We start from the raw sequence: 21,900 nt of genomic DNA on the forward strand, positions 1-21,900 counted from the left end.
CAAAGGTGCAAGGACATGTTTGTGTACGGAAAAAAGGATCGAGCCCACAAAGAGATTCTCGTATCTTGGTATACACTTTGATGAAAAAGTCTTATGGACCCACGCTGTATTAGCAAAAAAACGTGCTTTTGCAAGAACCACTACTGCACTTGTACATTTCTCAAGGAAGCTGGGTAAGAGACCCCCTGTGGAGCTTATGAAGATATATAAAGCTAAAAGTGTCTCCACAGCAATGTATGGAGCAGGGATATGGGGCCTTGCTAATCCTTACCCGCTGCAAACAGTAGAAAATGCGTTCCTGAGATACATCTTGTCCGTCCCATCTAGCACATCCTCGTATGTCTGTCATGCAGAACTGGGCCTGTCTCACATATCAGATCCTATTAAACTTGAGCCTATTCTTTTGTGGCATAGTGTGTGGACACAAATAGAGGCCCAGCTAAACAAGGAAATACTGCTGGATAGCCTGAAACTGGAAGGGGCCCTAAAGATCCCTTGGCTAAGATATGTTCACAATTTTATGGAGGATTTTGGACATCCTGAGTATTTTTCGGACCCTAGTAGCTTACATAAGGTCAGGAGAAGGACCTAAAAAAGGAGGGTCTACATCATCTGGAAGCCATAAGATTGCAGTCTGAGATTTTAAAGCCCAGTGTTCAGCAAAATCAACAGATTTTAATTACTTTTGAAATTCTACCATATTTGAAAGTTGTTCCTAGGGGTGATGATTTTTGACTAACCAGATTTAGAGTGGGGATCTTCCATAGAATCGTGAGTCTACCAACAATGAACAATCGGACCCAACAATTGCAACTGTGTACATATGATAATCTTTCAGAGCAATCCATTATCCATGTGTTGCTGTTTTGTAACCTCTACAGAGAACTGGGAAAGGTGTAGATTCTTCCTATTCTAAAATGCTTTGGGATTAGACAATGTAGGTCAGCTTTCCTTGCTTTGCAATTCTTAGATAATGTACATATCACATTGAAGATAGCAATGTTTCTAAAGCACAAAATTAACCTCAAGAAAAGGATAGTAACTCAAGTCTAAGAGTCACATGGTAGTAAAAGGTACTGTCATAGCGCTGATGGATTTAAGCACTGACTCCACTTAACTTATTGCTATTTCTTTTAACATTCTAGGTTGTTTTTAATGTTTTTTACTAAGTGTATAATTGAAGTTGAAGTTGAAAGTTCTTGATAAAGCGCACTGCGACCTAGCGGCTTCCTGGCGCTGAAGTAGAATGCTGAGAGGGGTGAAATTCTACTGAGGTCAGCAGGAGTACGCTTGAGAAAACAAGAAGGTCTTGAGGGCCTTACGGAATTGAAGGTAGACTGGGATTGATCTAATGGACAGTGGGAGACTGTTCCAGAAACAGGGGGCTAGTACGGAGAAGCGAGTGCCTCCAGTCTTGGATCTGCGGAAGCGCGGAACACTGAGGAGGGCTTGGCTAGAAGAGCGGAGGGTACGGTTGGGGGTGTAGGGGCTGATAATAGAGTTAATGAAGACTGGGGCGGTGGGGGTACAGCCCATGAAGGCCAGACAGCCAATTTTAAAGAGTGCTCTCTGGCGGATGGGGAGCCAATGGAGAGATTTCAGCACAGGAGTGATGTGGAGGGACTTAGGGAGGTGAAAAATAAGACGGGCGGCCTGATTCTGAATAGCCTGAAGACGGCGAAGTTCGTAGGCTGGAATGCCTACAAAGAGGCTGTTCCCGTAATCGAGACGGGACAGAATCAGAGCCGAAATAATAACTTTAAGGGCATCAGATGGAAAAAAACGGGACACTTTCCGGATGATCCAGAGGGAGAGGAAACAAGAAGATACAACTGAACTAATCTGGGCGTGCATGGAGAGGTCCCGACTGACTTTAATACCCAAGGTCTTGGCAGAGGCCGCTGGCGTGGGTGAGGGGCCAAAGGTGGAGGGCCAAAAAGCAGCAGACCAAGGAGAGATGGTATGGCCAGTCAGGACCAACTCCGTCTTGTCCAGATTAAGTTGGAGTTGGTTGGAGTTCATCCACCCAGAGATGAAGGCTAGGGTGGAATGAAATTTAGCTAGGGAGTCAGAGGGGGAAGAGAGATCGAACACCAGCTGGAGGTCATCCGCATAGTTATATACGGAGACCCCCATTTCAAGGAGAGAAAGGATAAGGGGGTGAATGTTAAGATTAAAAAGGAGGGGGGACAGGGAAGAGCCTTGGGGGACGCCACAAGGGACCAAGCGGGAGGGGGCAGAAAAACCAGAAAGCTGGACCGCCTGCGTCCGTTCGGTGAGAAAAGAGTTGAGCCAGGAGAGGGCAGTGCCACGAATGCCCGCTGCGCGGACACGGTCAAGTAGAATGGAATGGTCAACCGTGTCAAACGCAGCGGACAGATTGAGGAGTACCAAGGCTTGGGGTAGATTGGAGTCAGCCTTGCTCTTGAGTTCATCTAGAATGGACAAGACCACTGATTCAGTGGAGTGGGCTGGGCGGAATCCCGCTTGGTGTGAGGCCAGGAGATGGTTTCCCTCGATGAAGGTGGAGAGACATGTAGTGATATAGCTCTCTAGGATCTTCCCAAGGTATGGAAGGAGGGAGATGGGTCTGAAGTTGGATGGGAGAGAGGGGTCTAGGCCGGGTTTTTTTAGAATAGGGAAGACTATAGCAGATTTGAAAGATTTTGGTACTAGACCGGAGGAAATAGAAGCGTTGAGAAGGGAGAGAGGGGGAGTGGGACAGTGGGTGAGGAGCTCTCTCAGAATACGAGCTGGGACACAGTCAGTCGGGGAGCCCGACTTGACTTTCTGAAGAAGCTCGAGAAAAGAATCCTGAGAGATGTGAGGAAATGGATGAAGAAAGGCAGAGGGTAAGGGAAGAGCAAGGGAAGGGAGTGGCATAGAAGTTGGAGGGATGTTGGATTTGATTTTTTTTAAATTAATTGAACCAGCAATGTATGTATTGGACGTTTTTCTCTTCTTAACTATATATATATATATATATATGTTTTTTATATGTGCTTTTGTGATTGTATGAAATAGCAATCGAATAAAACTGTATTTGACTTTGACTTGCTAGAGCCAGTAGGCGAGTAATATGCCTCATATAATGTGCGACCCACAAATGTACTAAAGACAATCCACATGTTGTGTAGGTAAGTTGAATATTGGCTGAATACTGCAAAAATATGTTGATTGCTGTGTATCTATGGAAGATGTCCAATTATCTAAGCACTTAGGGGTACCAAGTTGGAAGTGACGCTCAAGACCTCCACACGATAAATATGTCTACACCAGGGGTCTCTAATCTTTTCTGAAATAGGAGCTTCTTATGTTCAATGAAAATCACCCCAAGCTACTAATATTATTACTGTTGTGATAGTGACCTCATCATACAAGATTATATTATTGGCCACCCCATGCAAGATTATCATCAGTGATCCCACTGGGTGCATGAGGTTGGGTCCAGTAGTAATGTAAAAAAAGATTTTGCTCATTTGGATTGCCTTTGCAAGTGTAATACACAACAGGCATAGCTGCAGTGCTCCTGGCACCATGTAGCAATATTAATTGTAAGTCTCCACAGTGCCAGATGCTTTATCACTGACATACCAGCTTTAAAAATATTTGAGAAACTCAACCCTTTTCTAAAAACATCAGCTTATGAGTTCTGAAAATACACACATTTTCTCCTCCAAACATACTTTTCAATATTTGGATACATATAATAATTCACTCAAGCAAAAGCTTCTAATTTTGTTGGGTGGGCTGCACACATGGGAGCAACTTGCAGGTAGCTGGAGAGTAGTAGCTCATGTGCTACTCGTTGGAGAAACCTGGACTACATTGTGCACATCTTGCAAGCGAGCGGGTTCTTGCCTTCAGCAGAATTGCGGCTCAAATATGGAGGCATGCATGTGACCGGGCCCCTTTTCACTTTACAAGTGCAGAACTAAAGCATACTTAGGGTATCCAAGCTGGAGTTGCTGCTCGGGGCATCACATGTTCTGTGTGGCTGCTTTATGCTTACCATGCAAGCGAACCAGTTCCTGCCTTCTGTAGATTCGCAGTCCAGTTTTAGAGGAGGTTGAGCGATCAGACACCTTTCTCATTAGAAGCACAGAACTAATGCTCACTTGGTTTCTTACTTTTTACTTGTTGTGAATGCCAGGGGACATTAGGATGTTTGTGTTGGTGCGTATTCAGCCTTCAGCATTTGTCGCTATTACTTACAGTTCTTGTGATTCCATAACATAAGGGGTCATGAGTGTCTCTCCTTGTTCCATAAAGAGGTATTCAGGTTTGATTGTTGGTTTGTCAATATGAAGAATTTGGATTAGATGAGAATGTTAAGCGGAGCCCTCCAACTTGGGACACTTCGATCTCCGGTTGCTTCGTTGAAGACGGTCCAAACAAAATGCATTGTCCCTAGAGAAAGTTAATCAGATTATTCAGAAGTGGTTCATAAGTTGTCCATGGGGCTTAGGAGGAGGAACTCACAATCAATCTGCTGATATGTGCATAGTTTACCCCACAAAGGGACTGAACTGCTTAGTTAATCAGCTATTTTCCACCCCGTCCGAGAAACTATCCCGCAGTATTTGTACTTAGTTTATCATTGAAAGTTATATTCTCTTTAATGAGAAGAAAACTAAGTGGTTGTATGTTCTAGCTGGCCACTATGCTCTCCAATGCTATGAATGGCAGCTAAGTTTATCTATCGCTGGTAGGGTGTAGGCCTAAATAAGTACATGAGCACGGGCACTGTGACATTTGCTCTAGGCTGAAGGAAGAATCTGTAATGAAAAAGCGGTACAAAAGGGGGTGGTGATGGACGGAGCATCTGAACCAATCAAACACTCACACCCAGTCAACAGATCTGGGTTTAATCCATCACCGTTCTTTAGCCCACTCTGCCACCCCAGTTCAGACATGGCCATATGCAAATCAGTCTGACCCTGTGCCTCATGGGAACAGTCCAGCCCGAACTGCCAAGCCATGCCTTCCCTGGACTGGAAACAAGCTGCCGAGGACCGGTTTCTGGCATTTCAGCCATCTTCAGCCCGGCTTGCTTGAATCCAGTGGCAAAGTGAGCAAGGGACTCACGTCTGAGCATACCCTGCCAACTTATGGCGAACAAAGTGGTACAAAAGGGGGTGGTGATGGACAGAGCATCTGAACCAATCAAACACTTACACCCAGTCAACAGATCTGGGTTTAATCCATCACCGTTCTTTAGCCCACTCTGCCACCCCAGTTCAGACATGGCCATATGCAAATCAGTCTGACCCTGTGCCTCATGGGAACAGTCCAGCCGAACTGCCAAGCCATGCCTTCCCTGGAACGGAAACAAGCGTCCGAGGACCAGTTTCTGGCATTTCAGCCGTCTTCAGCCTGGCTTGCTTGAATCCAGTGGCAAAGTTAGCAACCCTGCCAACTTATGGCGAACAAAGTGGTACAAGAGGGGGTAGCAGCACTTAGAAACACCTAATGGTGAAAGAAAGTCATTTGAACATAAATGTCCATGGATGGCAGGTATTCAAACCTCTGACACAGAGCGATGCACCTTAGAGAAGAGATTAATATTGTTCCATAAACATGTATGTATGTATGTTTGTCCATAGCAGACACTAGGGAGGGAAGGTGGAGGAAGGTACAGTAACACTGGAGTGAAAGGCCTGCCTAGCTTTTTAGGTAGTGGTAATATTTTAGTCCAAGGAGGTCATATGCCATATGCTCTGGAAGGTGAATAAAATACTGTGAACAAAAAGCTGAATATCTGTTAATAAACAATAGACAGCACATGCTCTATCTGTCATTGGTTGAAGTGTGAATAGAGGTCCGCTGCTCTACGATGCTGTTGGTGCATGTGTGCTGGACTGGCAAACTCTGGTCAGGAGAAAAGAGAGGGGGTATTTGAAAACACCATCTTGAATTGCCCGTTCCATAATGCTTCTGACTAGATGTTGTTTGATATTCTATTTATTATGTATAACTGACCAGATCAGAAACCATATGAAACCCAGTGCATCAAGAATTATAACGCGAGTGTAGACCCTCCAGATGTATTCAACATGTAAAAGATGGATAAGCAAACAGGAGCCAATGTCCTGGGCGGAGAAGTGCTTTCCTAACGGCCATATACAGAGTATAATAATACTGCAACAATAGCAGGATTTATGCGGTCTAACGCTTTAATGAATTGCTAATGATGGGATGCAGAGCCATTCAAATGGATAGTAATTTAACGATTCATTGAATTTGACACTCCTCTCACATCTGGCTAATATTTCTCTCCAACCTAGAGTCTTGTACATTGGCCTTGCCTGTAATACAGCTCGCTACCTGTACATCTCTTACCTGGAAAACGCCTGGACTGTACTCCCCATGGAGGTTCTTCAAGGTAAGGCAAAATAAATATTGGATTGTTTAGCATGAAAGACGCCTTTTATACGACCTTTAAAGTAGTATATTTGACAGAGAGTAATATAAATGGATGCCATGTTGGAGGTCTACTGAGAAGTACACATAACATTCATCCATAACTGGCACAAAAAAAGCTGCGAAAAATCACAAAAGGATTTCATTACATAAGGACTTGGGTTTGGAAATTGTGGTTTCCAGAGGTGCATTTTGTATAGCCATAATCATATGCAGGTAGATAGATATGTATTATTAAAACTCAAATGCACATTGTTTACATTGAGCTTTTAATTAAATCTGCATCACTTATTTGATGTCACAATTGTCCATACATTTTATTGAAATGTTATATATACCTACTGGCGGTTGCCAGTAGGTAGTTATAGTGAGGACCTATTTTCCATAGGAAATCCGCAACATTCTATTTGCAATAACTTTAGCGCCGGTAGACGAATCTTCGCGAACTTTTCCAAATTTATAGCCCGCTCTGGTCCGCTCCTATCCTGAAAGGTTTCCCCATGTTATTTCCCATTGGAAATTTTAAACACGGCTACAGCTCGAACTGCTGAACGGAATTACTCCAAATTTACCAAAAAGGTAGCCCTGGTTCAGAATGGTGTAAATCCGTTCAGTAGTTCCTGAGAAAGTCAAAAAATAGTGGTGAAAAAATCATTTTCCCATAGGAAACTTTAGAAACTGTTATGGCAAAAACTGCTGAACGCAATTACACCAAATTTGGCAAAAAGGTACTGCTTGGTTAAGGAAGCAACCTTTTTAAAAATGATGTAAATCGGGGGGTATGGTCTGACTGGCGATGGAGTAGGACGCACGTTGGAGGAGCTCCGGCTGGCCGCTGCAGATTTAAGCGACGGGAAGCCCAGGGGCGCCATATTACAGGTCGCACTGGCGGCGGACTGCGGCTGCAAGAGCTGGCTCCCAGGCTTGAGAGAGAGGCCCCTGGATGTGAAGGGTGCCGACGAGAGGGAAGCGGCTGGTGAGTGGTGCTTTGACGAAACGGGAGTCGGCTATCCAGTGGTACAGCGGGGGAGGACACCGCCATTTCAGGGCCTGCAGGGCGGATTGTCTGCCATTTTCTGATACCCGGGCCAGTGACTCTTTGGCGAGGTACCGGGGCTGCCTCTGGGTGCTTTGGACTCCTTGGCCCGTTATAGAGCCGGAGCGGTGGGGGCCTCTGACTCTTTGTTTTTTGGAGCTTATGCATGTCGTCGGCTGACAGTGGGGAGGATCCTGCTACTGCTTCCGGGGCTTTGGCCAGGGGTCTGCTGAGGCCATCGCGGCTCATGTGTGACGTGTGAGAGATCATCGTGAGAGCCTGCACACTGCTCTAGAGAGACGGAACGGGGGCCGGCTATCAAGCGGTGCAAAGGAAGGAGACGCCCCCATCTTTGTGTCTGCAGGGCAGAGAGTCCGCCATCTTCTGATACCCGGGCCGGTGACGCTTGGTGTGCTGCCGGGGCTGCCCCTGGGTGCTTTGGACTCCCCGTCCCGCTACGGAGCTGCGGCGGACAGTGGAGCAGTGGGGGCCTCTTCATCACTGAAGACCGGCTCGACGTGGGCGTCTGACCTGGGGGCTGCATCCAGGCCGCCATTTTCTGAGCGCCACGCAGGGGACGGCCATAGACGTGGGGTGGCATAGGCCGTCTCCCTGTGGCCCGGAGGGGTGCCCCTCTGCACAGACTGTCTTTTTGTGGACTTGCACATATTGTTGGCTGACAGTGGGGCGGATTCCGCCTCTGCTTGAGGGGCTTTGGCCAGGGGTCTGCTGAGGGAATCGCCGCTCTCATCTGCAACGTGTGTGAGTTCACCGTGGGGGGCTGCGCACTGCTCTGGAGAGGCACTGAGGCGTTAGTAGTGGAGCGGGGCGCCTGACTTTTTGGAAGCAAGCACCTCTATTGCCCTGCATGGCGCTGCGCCCCCGTGTGGCTGGAGCAATTGACCTGGGTTCTGCTGGGGCCTCTGGAACTGGCTTTAAGCAAGAGGAAAGTGCCCTGCAGCGGGGTGCTCGCTTCGCGGACACAAAGCGGGCAAGGAGCGTGGAGGGTGGGCCCCTGGGCTGCTGTACTGCCCCTCTGTCCCCCCAGTTTTGGACTTTGCTTTCTCTTACGCTGAGGGACATAGAGGCTTTGCCTCTGCTGCAGTCCAGTGTTGGGGTGCTGTGGTGGCGGGTGCGAGGACACAGGGGTGTTCCGGGTGGCGGGCGGCGCTGCTGTTGGTGTTTGCTCCAGGGGCTTTGGTGGCCCTTGACCTGTTTTCATCTTTTGCCGCCGCTTTGCGGTGGGTACTCTTTGTGCCCGGGGCCCATCTCGGGTGGTGCTGCGAACACCCCTGGTCTTGGCAGTTGATCTATCTGAGGGCCTACTCATCATAGAGGATGACTCGCTCCAAAGGGGTGAAAGACTCGACAGCGGCCCCCAAGGACAACCCTGTAGCTGCTATGTGGGGAAAGGCGGGGGCATCGGCCCCTCCCGAGACGGCCACACAGACGGGAGAAGATTCGCCACCGGTTACGCAAGCCTTTATGGCCACATTCCTGACTGAGCTTAAATCTGAGATCGGCTCACTCCGCACTGAGGTCCACTCCTGCGTCTGGGAGCTACGAAAAGAGGTTACGGATCTCGGAGAATGCATTGACGGACTGGAGAAGACGGTGGATGCCAGAACCGAAGACCAGGAACAATCATGGCAGCGCCTGGCCACCCTGGAGGATCAACACATAGAGCTACAAATGAAGCAGGAGGACCTTGAAAATCGAAGCCGCCGGAACAACCTCTGCATCCGGGGGGTCCCTCTCGGGGCGGAGGGAAAGGACATTATGACTTATGTGGCGCAGCTTCTGCACGAAGTATGGGGGGCGATGACGTGTCTTCGCCGGCCCTGGATAGGGCTCTTCGGGTAGGCCGGGACTTCTCACGAATATCCTGACGAGAGTCCATTTCTTTATGGAAAAGGAGGCCATCCTTCGGGCAGCGCGTGCTAAGCTGGACCTCTTTTACGGGGGACACAAGATTCAAATCTTTCAAGATCTCACTCCCAATACCTTGCGAAGACGCCGGGCTTTCAGACCACTGACAGACAAGCTGCGAAGCCTGGATGTCCCCTATCAGTAGGGCCACCCGTTTGCCCTAATTTTTCAATGGGATTCCAAACGCCGGGTGGTATGGTCCTCCAAAGAAGCGGCGCAACTACTCTACCTCTCACTGACGCCGCCTGCTAGTACCACGCGTTTTCTGACACTCACACGGGCGCCTGCCAAACCATCCTGGTCTACGGTACGCCGTAATAGATGCTCCCCACGCCCTGACGACCAAACAACCTCACAAACCAAGCAAGATATTATACAGCATATCAAGTCCCTGGAAGGGGAACAGTCGGCAGCAAGCTCGCGATCCTCGACTCCTGGATGAACTGACCCCCATATGTTCAATTCCCTGCTGGTGCTGTTCTTGACGTATATTTGAGGCCTGTTGGGAGCGGTGTTTATTTTAGGGTGTCGTCTGCGTCCCAGTTTCTTACCTGCAGTGTTGCTGGAGCCAGAGCTCGCCTCTGGCCGATTTTGAGAACAACCGACAACTCTCCCCCTCTGTCTGTTCTTGGGAGAGTGACAGCTCTGGGTTCACCCGTGCACTGTGGTGAAGGCTGCCCCGTGACAGGAACAGCAAAATTGTGGCCCGGCTGGCCAATGTTACTCTTTTGTTCTTTGTCTTTATATAGCCTTGCTTCTCTGTTCTTTCTTTCCTACTCGTCTAATTCTTCTGTCCGCTTCGAACCGGGTTCCTGCACCCGACACTACTCTTCCCTAGGCGGGAGTGACAACCCAATGCGACCTCTCCCCCAGATCCTAGCTTACTCCCTATGGTGGTATGATGGACTAATATTGGTTTGGATACAAGTATGACTGTTCCCCACCCCTGCTATCTCTTTCAAAATGCAAACCAAATTGCTTTTCCACACAGGGAGCTGCATCTTAGCAGCTCCCCATGTGGAAAAGCAATGCAGGCACCTGAGGGATGCGGGGAGCCAGCAGGACTGTGGGTGGATTGGGGACCCACCCCCGGGCCCCAACGCACAAGGCCAGCCCCGGGGATGGGGTCCCCGGGGCTACAAGTTGCCCGGGAGGAGGGCCACGCAGCCCCCCTCCCCACAAAAAATATATATTTTTTAAAAGCCCATGCCCTGGGGGATGGGGTCACCGGGGCCGATTAAGGCCTCGGGAGGGAGGCCACGCGTCCCCCTTCCAAATTTTTTCATTTAAAAAACAAAAATGAGGGGACAGGCCCTGGGGGATGGCGTCCCCAGGGCCAATAAATTAGAAAAAGAAGGGGGGCCACACAGCCCCCTTCCTCTTAAAAATAGAATAAAATAAAAGACCGGCATTGCGCCTGAGGCCACGCCCCCTCCTTGCAGCACTCTGCAAACGCGGCCCCTGGCGCGTTTGCAGCTGGGGAACAAATTTCCCTTGAATACTGGTGGTCCCTGGGGCCCAACTAGCCCACCAGGAACCTCCAGTATGCGCCAGGGGGCTGTGTTACAGAGAAGTGTTCTGAGGCCACTCCCCCTTTTACACCTCTCTGCAACGCAGCTCTGTAGCGCTTAATGGAGGTAGCTGGTGGGCTACTTGCATCCCAGGTACACCCAGGATTCAAGGGGACTTAATCTCCCAACTTAAAACGGACATAGGACGTGTTTACACAGTGGTGAAGGGATGGGGCGGGGCGGGGCCTGATGTGACGTGTGCAAACACGCCCTGTGAGGCGTTTTAAGTTGGGGAAATAATTCCCCTTCAGTCCTGAGGGCCTATGGGGGCCACCTAGTCCACCAGGTGTTTCCAGTAAGCGCCACTGCGCTGCGTTGCAGAGAGGTGGTCCAGGCTGTGCCCATTTTTACACCTCTCTGCAACGCAGCTCTGTGGTGCTAACTGGAGAAACCTGGTGGGCTAGTTGTACCCAAGGGACACTCCGGATTCAAGGGGACTTTAACCACCAAATTAAAACGGCCACAGGGCATGTTTGCACACGTCAGCTCAGCCCCCCTCTCTTCATCAGTGTGCAAACGCCCCTTGTGACGTGTTTTAAGAGGTAGTTTTAATCCCCCTGCCCTATTTATACTAGGGGCATGCTAATAACAGGGGTACCCCAACGCATAGTGTTCCGTAGTGTATGTAGGTGTTTTACCTGTATTCTAAGTGTCTTTTAGCATAGCACTGGCTCAAGGACTGGTTAGTCAGTCAGTTACCTCCAGTACCCATCTGAAAAAGTTGAGGGTACAGGATGATTTTACAACAAGGCCTCTTTCTGCTCCACTGTTTGTTCTTTCTACCTGTCTTCCTTCCTGCACTTTTCTTCGTCTTTGTGGACTTCTGTTGCTTCTTTCTGCAGTTCTTTTTCTTCTTTCTGTGTGTTTTTTTTCCTTCTTCACATGTACTACCTCTGTAAGCATAGTTAAAAACTAGCATTTAAAACACCTTAGAAATTAACTGAAAAAACCATAGGTTTCAGGCACGTTATGGTTGGGAATTAGCATTTAAAAAACCTTAGAAATTCACTGAAAAAACCATAGGTTTCAGGGGCGTTATATTTAGTTGGACATTTCGCTCGTAAAAAACCATTGAAATTCCCTTGTTCTAGTTAGTTCAGCTAACTATAACTTGCGCGCCCGCATTGCACTGCTGATGACGTCACATATTACATCCCTCATGATATGGTCAGTGACATCACTGATGAAATCTCAAATGACATCTTTGATGACATCATCCTTGTGTTAGAGTGGCAGACCTCCTCTCACCCTAATATAACCTTTGATATACACACACTCAAAAATAAAAACCAACTTTTTCAAATCAATGGACACACCACTACCACTTACAACACACCTATTCAGTAATTCAAAGATCTACACACACATCCACTCATTCACCAACAGTCCTATACAGTCACTCATACATGTACTCACTCATTCATAATATGTACTTCTACACCTATACATCCTGTTAGACAGTGACACTCATCCATAGTTGCTCACACACTCAAACATCCAATAAATTGCATATACAGTGATATACACACACCACCACACAAGCTACAGATGTCATCAGTGATGTCATGAGTGATGGCACTAACCATGTCATGAGTGATGTAATATTGAATTTGAATTTTGAATTTTAATGGATTTCTAAAGCGCTCTGTTACCGGGGCGGTTTCCTGGCGCTAAGTAGCGGTAAGCCGGAGGGGACGAGGGCGGGGGCTAGACTGCTGGGGGTCTGGGAAACAGGAAAGTTTTGAGGAGTTTACGGAATTCCACGTAGGAAGTGGAAGCTCTGAGGGCAAAAGGTAAAGAATTCCAAAAAGAGGGGGCTAGGACCGCAAATCTCGTCCCCCCAGACCTCCGCTTCCTGAAGCGAGGAACTGTCAGTAGAGCTTGGTTGGAGGAACGGAGCTCTCTGGCCGGGAGGTAAGGAGATATAATCTCACAGAGGAAGGCAGGGGCGGTCCCCGATCTGGCCTGGTAAGTCATGCAGCCCAGCTTGAAGAGAGCCCTCTCCTTCACCGGTAACCAATGCAATGATTGCAACAGGGGAGTGGTGTGGTGAAATTTAGGGAGTCCATAAATCAGGCGAGCAGCCTGATTCTGAATCTGCTGAAGTCGGTGGATCAGATAGTCTGGGGCGCCATTGTAGACCACATTCCCATAGTCAAGGCGCGATAGCACCATGGCCATGAGGATGAGCTTAAGGGCAGGAACGGAAAAAAAACGGGAAACCTTGCGGATAGTGCGAAGGGAAAAGAAGCTGGAGGACACCACCGAGTGAACCTGAGTGTGAAGCGAAAGCTGGGAGTTGATAAAGATGCCGAGGGTTTTGACCTTGGGGACCGGGGAGGGAGGGGGACCGAGAGAGTCGGGCCAGAAAGATGGGGACCATGGACTGCAACCACCCCCAGTCAAAACCAACTCTGTTTTGTCGGGGTTTAACTTGAGGTGGTTGCAGTTCATCCAGTTTTGGATGAAGAGCATCACCCTCTGAAAGTTCCAGGCAGAAGAAGGGGAGTGGGAGAGGTTAAAAATAAGTTGGAGGTCATCGGCGTAATTGAACACCGAGACCTCCATCTGCTGTAAAGAAAAAATGAGGGGTGAAATGTATAAATTAAATAACAAGGGGGACAAAGAAGAACCCTGGGGAACGCCGCATGTCACTCTGCGAGGGGGGGCGACAAAATCTGCCAGGTGGACTGCCTGCTCCCTGTCCGTTAGAAAGGAACGGAGCCAGGCGTGGGCCGTGCCCCTGATGCCCGCCGCCTCGACACGGTTCAGAAGAATGTCGTGATCCACCGTGTCGAACGCGGCGGACAGATCTAAGAGGACCAGGGCCTGGGGGAGGCAGATGTCAGTGCCCTCCCTCAGTTTGTCCATCACTGACACTACCACCTTCTCGGTTGAGTGAAGTGGGCGGAAGCCTGCCTGACGGGAGGAGAGGCGGCCTGTAGACTCCACAAAGGAACTCAGAGTGCAGGTGACATGAGCCTCTGAGACCTTCGCCAAATAAGGGAGCAAGGAGATGGGGCGATAATTGGCAGGTAGGGAAGGATCAGCGCCTAGCTTTTTTAAAATAGGGATAATAACTGCAGATTTATGGGCAGTTGGGACAATGCCAGAAGTGAGGGAGTTATTGATTAAAGTGAGAGGGGGGGAGTAACAACTGGAAAAGATCTCTTTAAGGGCGAATTATGGTCCGATGTCATGCGGTGAGCCCGATTTGACCCGAGCCAGTAAGGGGAGAAGGGTGTCCCGTGTCAGAAGGGGAAAGTGAGTAAGAAGTGGGGCGGCGGCATGCGAGTCCACAGTGGACAGGATAGGAGGTGAGGGAGGGATGTTCGCCTTGATGAGAGCCACCTTCTCTATAAAAAAGGAATTGAGGGAATTGCATAGTGATTGGGACGGGGGAATTTTGGAAATCACCCTGTCAGAGGCAGCGAGCTCGTGCACCGTGGCGAATATTTCCTTCGATTGATTTGCAGCTGTCAAGATCTTACCGGAGAAGTACTCAGCCTTAGCAGTTAGTATATCTTGTTTATATTCCTTGAGTACAAGGCAGTACTTGGCTTTGAGAAGGGGGCAGTAGGTGCGTCGCCAAGCTCGTTCTGCTCTGCGCGCCTCCAGCTTCTTAACTTTAAGAAGGGGGGAAAACCACCTATTAGCAGCGTGGGCTCGCTTAATGGCTACTTTCTTAAGGGGAACAATGCTGTTGCATGCCTTTTGCAGCCAGGTGTTGATGGCTGTGAGCTGAGTGGGAAGGGAAAGATCACAAAGCTCTGGGCAAGATGCCGCGAGGGAGGAGCAGACATCAGGGAGAACGGCCTTATCCCACTTCCTAAACCAGGTGTTTTTGGGCAGGGGGGGTTTATGTGAACCCCCCACCCCTCATTGAGGGAGTATATATCACCAGGCACCGCTTAAGCACCACACATGCTTGATACCACAAATCATCCATCTGCCCCTTTACATCCTGCAGGCATAACCGCCAAACAGCGCTGACCTCACGGGAGCAGACTGCGAGGCCCTCCTAATCGCCCTTAGGGTAAGATTTGCTGGTGTGTCCCCCTGTATGTTTCCCCTTGGCTAGGGTGCTGCATGGACGGTTTCGGCTATTTAACTGTTTACTTTTTTAACCTGTATTCATAACATTCCGAGGTCTCCAGTACGAGACTATAGTCGTTTTAATATAAAACAGATTGTGAATGAACCAAATGAATGCACTCCCTGCACGTTTTCGCCCCCCACACCCCACTATGTGGAGAGCAACACATCTCAGAGTGACCTAATACCTCATCTAAAGTACAAATACTTTCATAAGATATGTTTGAACCTGCTTCTCTGTTTGTCTGTCCCCCTTTATTCCACAGGTCGCATAACTAGAGCAGGACTTTAGGCCCTCTACTCAACCGACCCAGTGAGGTTGTATTTGATGTTTTTCACTTTATGTTTGAAGCCCCTTTTCACGTGTAGTACTCTGTCCTGGTCCTGACGAATCGCCGGATGGCGAGAAACATGTTGGCCACACTAGGGGGTAGAGTTAGGTCCTGATACTCACCACAGTCTCTAACTCCCCTCTGACCACACTAGGGGGTAGAGTTAGGTCCTGATACTCACCACAGTCTCTAACTCCCCTCTCACCCCCTTTTAATCAGGGAAGCAGCCACACCAATAAATCCTATTGTGGACTGGTTACCCTTTTTAAACATTCACATACTCCACACTGACTACACCACTTCCTTCTGACCCACACACACCATCTGCAAGGAATAAAAGACCTCCGTCAAAAGGGTGCCTCCAAGCACCCCGTCAGACATTGCAGCGCCGGTCTGACGAGGAGCAGTGAGCCAATGATGACACTGGACACCCTACGGTCAAGGTGCATTACACACCTAAACGCCCTGGGTGTGTGAGGCTCTCTAATTCCGATATAGGAACCCCTGAGTTCCTTGTTGAGACACTCTCTTTGATACTCTCTCCACCTAAGTAAAACCCCTTCCCCTCTACCCCCGGGGAACTTTGTATCCTTCTGTGCGCTATGTAATATGTGACGTCACCAGCAGTGCATTGCGGGCGCGCAATTATAGTTAGGTGAACTAACTATAACGGGGCATCGCTGAGTGGATGTAGAACAGCCGACTGAAGCTAAACTCCGATAAGACGGAAGTCCTCATCCTCGGCACAGCCCCCTCGGCCTGGGATGACTCCTGGTGGCCGACCGCACTGGGAACAGCTCCCAACACCCACCGACCACACAACCTAGGGTTCATCCTCAACTCTACTCTCTCCATGACAAGGCAGGTCAACGCTGTCTCGTCCTCCTGCTTCAACACCCTCCGCATGGTCTGCAAGATCTGCAGGTGGATCCCCACCGAAAAAAGAAGAAAGGTCACCCAGGCCCTCCTCAGCAGCAGGTTGGACTACGGAAATACCCTCGGCCAAACTCCTGAAACGACTCCAGCGCATTCAAAACGCCTCTGCTCGCCTGATCCTCGACATCCCTCGCCGCAGCCACATCAAACCCCACCTGAGAGACCTACACTGGCTCCCCATCAACAAGAGGATCACCTTCAAGCTCCTCACCCACGCACACAAGGCACTACACGACACCGGACCAGCATACCTCAACAGACGACTCGGCTTCTGCACCCCCAACCGCCAGCTCCGCTGCGCCTACCTCGCCACAGTCCCCCGCATCCGAAGAGCAACCTCTGGCAGCAGGTCGTTCTCCCACCTAGCCCCCAAGACCTGAAACACCCTCCCCATCCTCCTACGGCAGACCCAGGATCTGCTAACCTTCAGAAGACTCCTCAAGATCTGGCTTTTCGAGGAGTAGCAGCTTGCCCCCCTCCTCCCCTCCCCACCAGCGCCTTGAGACCCTCACGGGTATGTAGTTTACAAATGGCCTGATTGATTGATGGGTTAAGCATTTTGGATTAAGGGCTTCTGGGAATTTTTAAGGTAAATCAAAGAAGAACTGTAAAAGGATTGACAGGATTGGGTTGGCAACATTCCTCCTGTCACTGGCTAGTGCAGAGCACTGGTACCGTTTGCATTTTGAGAATCAACCATGTCCGAGGGTGAAACCTTGAACTGGGTGATGCAGCAAGTATATTGCAGCTTTGCAACAAACCTGTGAGCTAAGGAATATAGCTAAAAAATTATTAACTTAATTCCTAACAGCTTCCTAATGGCATACTATGTATACCAAAATGAATATAAAATAAAATAATGCAAACACCCATTAAAGTAATTAGTTTGTGGGGGGAAAAATGCTATTATTGTTTACCAAATAACTGTCTTATCAAAACCTGTGATCCATGGCAATATCGCCTTGGATCATATTAAATTAATTATGGGCCGATCATGCCACTTTGTGTTTTTTGCTTACATTTATGTAACGCTTTGCCTTACACCCCGCGGTTTTTCAGGAAGTGCATGCTGACGGGCCTGTATAGTTGTGGTACAAGCGAACAGTTAAAGATCAACATTTTTTTTTCGTTCTGACTAGAAGTAGCTTCTATAGACCACAAATTGCAAACCTTTACAGAGGTTGCCATGGGGAAGGCTGAAGTCAGGAAACTGGTTTTGCAAATGGTTTTTGCTCTGTTTGTTTTCGAGCATGTCTGAGCCTGAGTGCATTAGTGTGGGGGTTGTTGGTTTATCAAAACATGTGGCATGGGAGGAACACACCCTCTTCTTAAACAAAGGCTGCGTCACATGTTTCACATAGGCGTGCTTTTCCTTGACAGGAGATTCTTGATGTAGGGAAACAAAATGTGTAACTATAGCAAAGTTACTGATTGATTCACAAACATAACTGTGCTTGCTGTAATTCATCGTCCCCGCCCCCACTTACGCCTCCCACTCCTGATGCATTATGTCCCCCACTGTAAGGCACTACCCTTTTTTCAGCAAGATTGGCTCTATATAAGCCACATACATCGATATACGTACTTGCATACATTGAGAAAGAAGAAGAATCTAAGAACTACTAAATAAATGTAAGCAATTTGTTTCCTGCAACGTTGTATTTATTAGCCTGAAATTATCCTCATCTTAAATAATCAAAACTACGATCAACACAACTGTAAATTTGATTTTTAGGAGTCTTTATTCAATTTGACTGGAAATATATTATGAAGAGTAGTTTATCGTCTCTTTATTACAGAAAGCAGGTTCCACTTTGCATCAAGTGCGGTCAGACCTAATTTAAGTCTCAGTCTGCAGTGAGGCTTGGATGATCAAAAACCTATTTGTAAGAAACAGCTTCTCCAGTCCATTGACAGTGCTTGTATTGGAGACCAATGCACCACAGAGTAGGAGGGGAACTATTTTAGTGATGGCAGCTAAGGTTGGCGATCCAATTGCCAAAGAATATCTTCCAAGGACAGTATTCATATTAGCATAGGTCTGTGATATGTAGATGTATATGGATGCACTCATCAAAGAAGACATAAACATTACATATTAATAACCAATCCTGATCCATTTTGTAATATTTACTTGCCTCTTCCGACTACTGTAGGCTTGTGTCAGGGGTACCATCCTTTTTTAAGATCTAAATAAAATAGATCATGCAAAACTTCAAAAATAATTTTGACTTTGCACGGCCAATAGTTGAATGAGTTGTTCTTCAAGTTGTTATATGCAACTGGGCCTTGCAGTGTGTTAGCATATGTTATCATCTTTTAAAACCCATTGTTTGATGATGAATGAATTTAGCCTAAAGTACTGTTTTCTGACCCCATTCGTCATTCAGTCCAGGCTTTGAAACTGCATTCTACGATTTGTAGCTTATTTCAAAATGGCATCAACAAAGCAAGAACATCCGGAATGCCAAAACATGGATTGATTAAGCTATTCAACCCTGCGAAACTTGGGAGACCTGGTACATAGGAGTGCTAAATTTACGAAGAGTCATTGTACCTCAACATCCTGCCTGGCGTCTGCTGCTCACAAGCCGCTCCCCATAGGAACCCGAAATAGTGGCCGTCCAAACCAAAGGACTTTTGACACTAGCACACTGATCGACTGGCATAACCGCAACCCCCAAAAGTAGCATATCTGCCAAACCCTCATAAGTAGCTAATACAGATGTGGATATAAACATAAAGAGACTTAATCAAAATGCAAAATTCTGTTACAATACGAGGAAAGTGATGGCTGCTACGGAACGGGGTGGGGGGGCAGGTGGGAAAGTTAATTAAAAAAATTCACTTACCTGGTTACACCCATCATTTTTCCTCCGTCCTCTTCTCTTCCTCCTGACTCCCGGATACGGGAAACTCTTGGACTCCCCTAAGCCAATCACCAAGCTGCTATCACAAGCATGACAGCAGCATCGTGATTGGTCTGAGCAGCCTGTTTGGCCGCTCAGGCAGTGCCTGGGAGCCTTAGGGCAGTTCTCTACCCAGCTGTCCAACACAGCCCAGTGGAGAAATGCTAAGTGTGCATGATGGTTTGGTTGGCCCAAGACTGCTGGACAAACCATTATGCACACTTAATAGTGCCCATACACTCCTCCTGTGAACCAGCCCTGCCCTGCCCTAACCTGGCTTAGTGCATCGAAATAAAGTGATAATATCCATTTATTATTATCATTTTATTTTTATTTTTGCACTGCTCTAAGATCAGTGGGGCGACGCTCCTCCACCTTAGCAGAGGAGCCGCCGCTGAATACGGTTGAACAAACAAATTTACCTTTCATACATTTGCCAGGAATTCAAAAATGGAATCCTGGTAGGCATAAACACATTGATATGAGCTGAAATCTCCACCGCAAGTAGAGTTCTATGCAACCTTAATCCTATTCGGCAGCTGGGAAATTGGCATTCCAAAGCGTGATTAGTCTTTAAAGATTGTGAACACCCAAAAACATGTATGTATATTTGTGTACGTTCACAAACTTCTCTCATTCTCCACCATAAAGAACTCAGAAATGTGAGAATAGGACCCTGCGTGGAAAGTCGCATGGCCTTCCGTAACTAGGAGACTTGAACTATGCTTACTCTTGGGATTGTTTGTGAATAGCAGAAAGGTCAGAAAATTAGGTGCAGGTGAATGCAGAGTTCTCTACCTGTACTTTCTGACTTTACAGGTGAATACGCCCACAAGTGGTTATTGGTTAGTGTTTGGGGCAGGAAGGACCTGTCAGCGCAAAGATACAAAATGCATTTTCGATCTCTGTACGTCACTGCAAGACCTGAGTATTTAGTCCCATTTATAGGCAAAAAGTACGAAATCCTTGTAAGAGCTACTCATTTACAAAAACAACTGTGCTTCATAATCCCCAAATTCCTATCACTATTCAAACCACCACAGCCTACCTGGTTGCTCCCTGAACATGTTCAGCCTGTTGAATTAAAAACCTGATCTCTTGAGATGCAGACTTTTCAGCTTTCGATTCTAAAATTAGAGGCAAAGATTAAAATATTCGTTAAAATCCCTGCTCTATAATTGCTTAGAGGAGGACATGAACGAGGCAGCCTAGTCCCTCCTAAAATCGTAGTTGACATTGTGAGAAGTTAGCCTGGCATATGTTGTCCACTATTCTAGTGGGCACCTTGCACCAGTCTAAACGACCCGTATGATAGTGGTTGTATAGTCAACCTTATAGATCAGCTATCCTAGTGGTAGCATGGACCAACAGTCTTAGGTTAAAACTTCAGAGAGCATGTGAAGCCAGCTGTTTTACCATATATAATCCCTTGACTACCAAATGAAAGGACACCACACAAGGTATATATCAAATATATATGTATTTATTACTAACACCACCCCTCTGCACTCTTTATGAGGTCAGAGTTCGAGATACGTTACAAGTTACTCATTAAGCATACTATAAGTTGAACGAATACAATTCTGCCCTAGGGGCCTCAAGAACGATATTCTAAGTAAGTGGTATAAGGACCACTTCAGGAATAGTGAATAGGCCTAGGGCCTAGGGAATCGCTGGGGCTACACTACAGAACCAAAGGTTAGGAAGTTAGAGACCCACGGGAGACATGTGCAGTGTGGGAACACAGTCGCGAGTTACCATAGAGTTATAATGGGAACGTAAAAGTTACAAAGTAGTTGATTAGGGACACTTCCGGATGGACTACGGTAAAACCCTTTTAAACTAGGACATTTCGAGAGTCAATACCCACGAGAGCACCGGAGTACTCGAGTTACCTCACCCAGGGAAGCCGGGTGCATAGGTGTTCTATCGTGTCGGGTTTCGTCGCTGTTTCCTATGGAGAGCTGCAAAGAAGTGCTGCAGGCGACCAGGAGAAAAGTGTCCAGGTGGATCCAAGGGTGGATCGAAGATGAGAAGAACCTGAAAGCAGAGGGGACAGAGTCTGGGTCACTAGCAAGTGACCAGGAAGGAACCAGGCGATGTCGAGATGCAATCAGGTGAATAGGTGAAGCTTGTCTCTGCAGCCACGAGGACCAGGAGGCGTCGATGATGACCAGAAGCTGGATTTGAGCTGTCCCTCGAAGGATCTAGTTGACTGCGGTGTCGGTATCCGGATTGGACCCAACAAGCCTTGGCAAACGCAATCCACGCAGGAAGGGAAGATTAGCTTCAGGTCAGACCAGCAAAGTCTGGAGAGCTTCTCCCTCGCAGGGAAGCTGGAACAAGCCCGTAGCAACCAGGCAAGCGGTGTAGTTTCACAAGAAAGTCTTAGGAGGGCTAACTAGCCAACGGGCTAGCAACCGGGAAGACGCGTCAAGCTGAAATGCAGGAGCAGGCCCCACGCGGCACTCATGGAGTGTGGAGGGCTGAGCTTCAGTGCAAATGGCGCTCGGGTCTGGGGCTTCTCAAACCCCAATGCACAACTTCGAGGCTGCCTCAGAAGCTGTACAGTTTAGCAAAGAGCAGGTAGTCCAGGGTGTCCGGTCCCACGTCTCTCGTGTCCGCCACGGGTCTCAGCTTTGCTGTGGATGAGGATCGGAGTCGGAGAA

General features: G+C 48.0%; 1 protein-coding gene across 4 annotated transcripts in view; it reads left to right on the top strand.

Moving 5' to 3' along the window:
• MFSD6 (major facilitator superfamily domain containing 6) overlaps positions 1-21,900 on the top strand; it is a 398,345-nt gene that overhangs the window by 157,367 nt on the left and 219,078 nt on the right. For all 4 annotated transcript variants that reach the window (XM_078680386.1, XM_078680387.1, XM_078680388.1 and 1 more), the window contains one exon: positions 6,288-6,385. In XM_078680386.1, coding sequence (XP_078536512.1) covers positions 6,288-6,385 — 98 coding nt within the window. The remainder of the gene's footprint in view (positions 1-6,287; positions 6,386-21,900) is intronic.

This window comes from Lissotriton helveticus, chromosome 3_1 (assembly GCF_964261635.1).
Source record: "Lissotriton helveticus chromosome 3_1, aLisHel1.1, whole genome shotgun sequence".
In the NCBI taxonomy this organism is placed as follows: domain Eukaryota; kingdom Metazoa; phylum Chordata; class Amphibia; order Caudata; family Salamandridae; genus Lissotriton; species Lissotriton helveticus.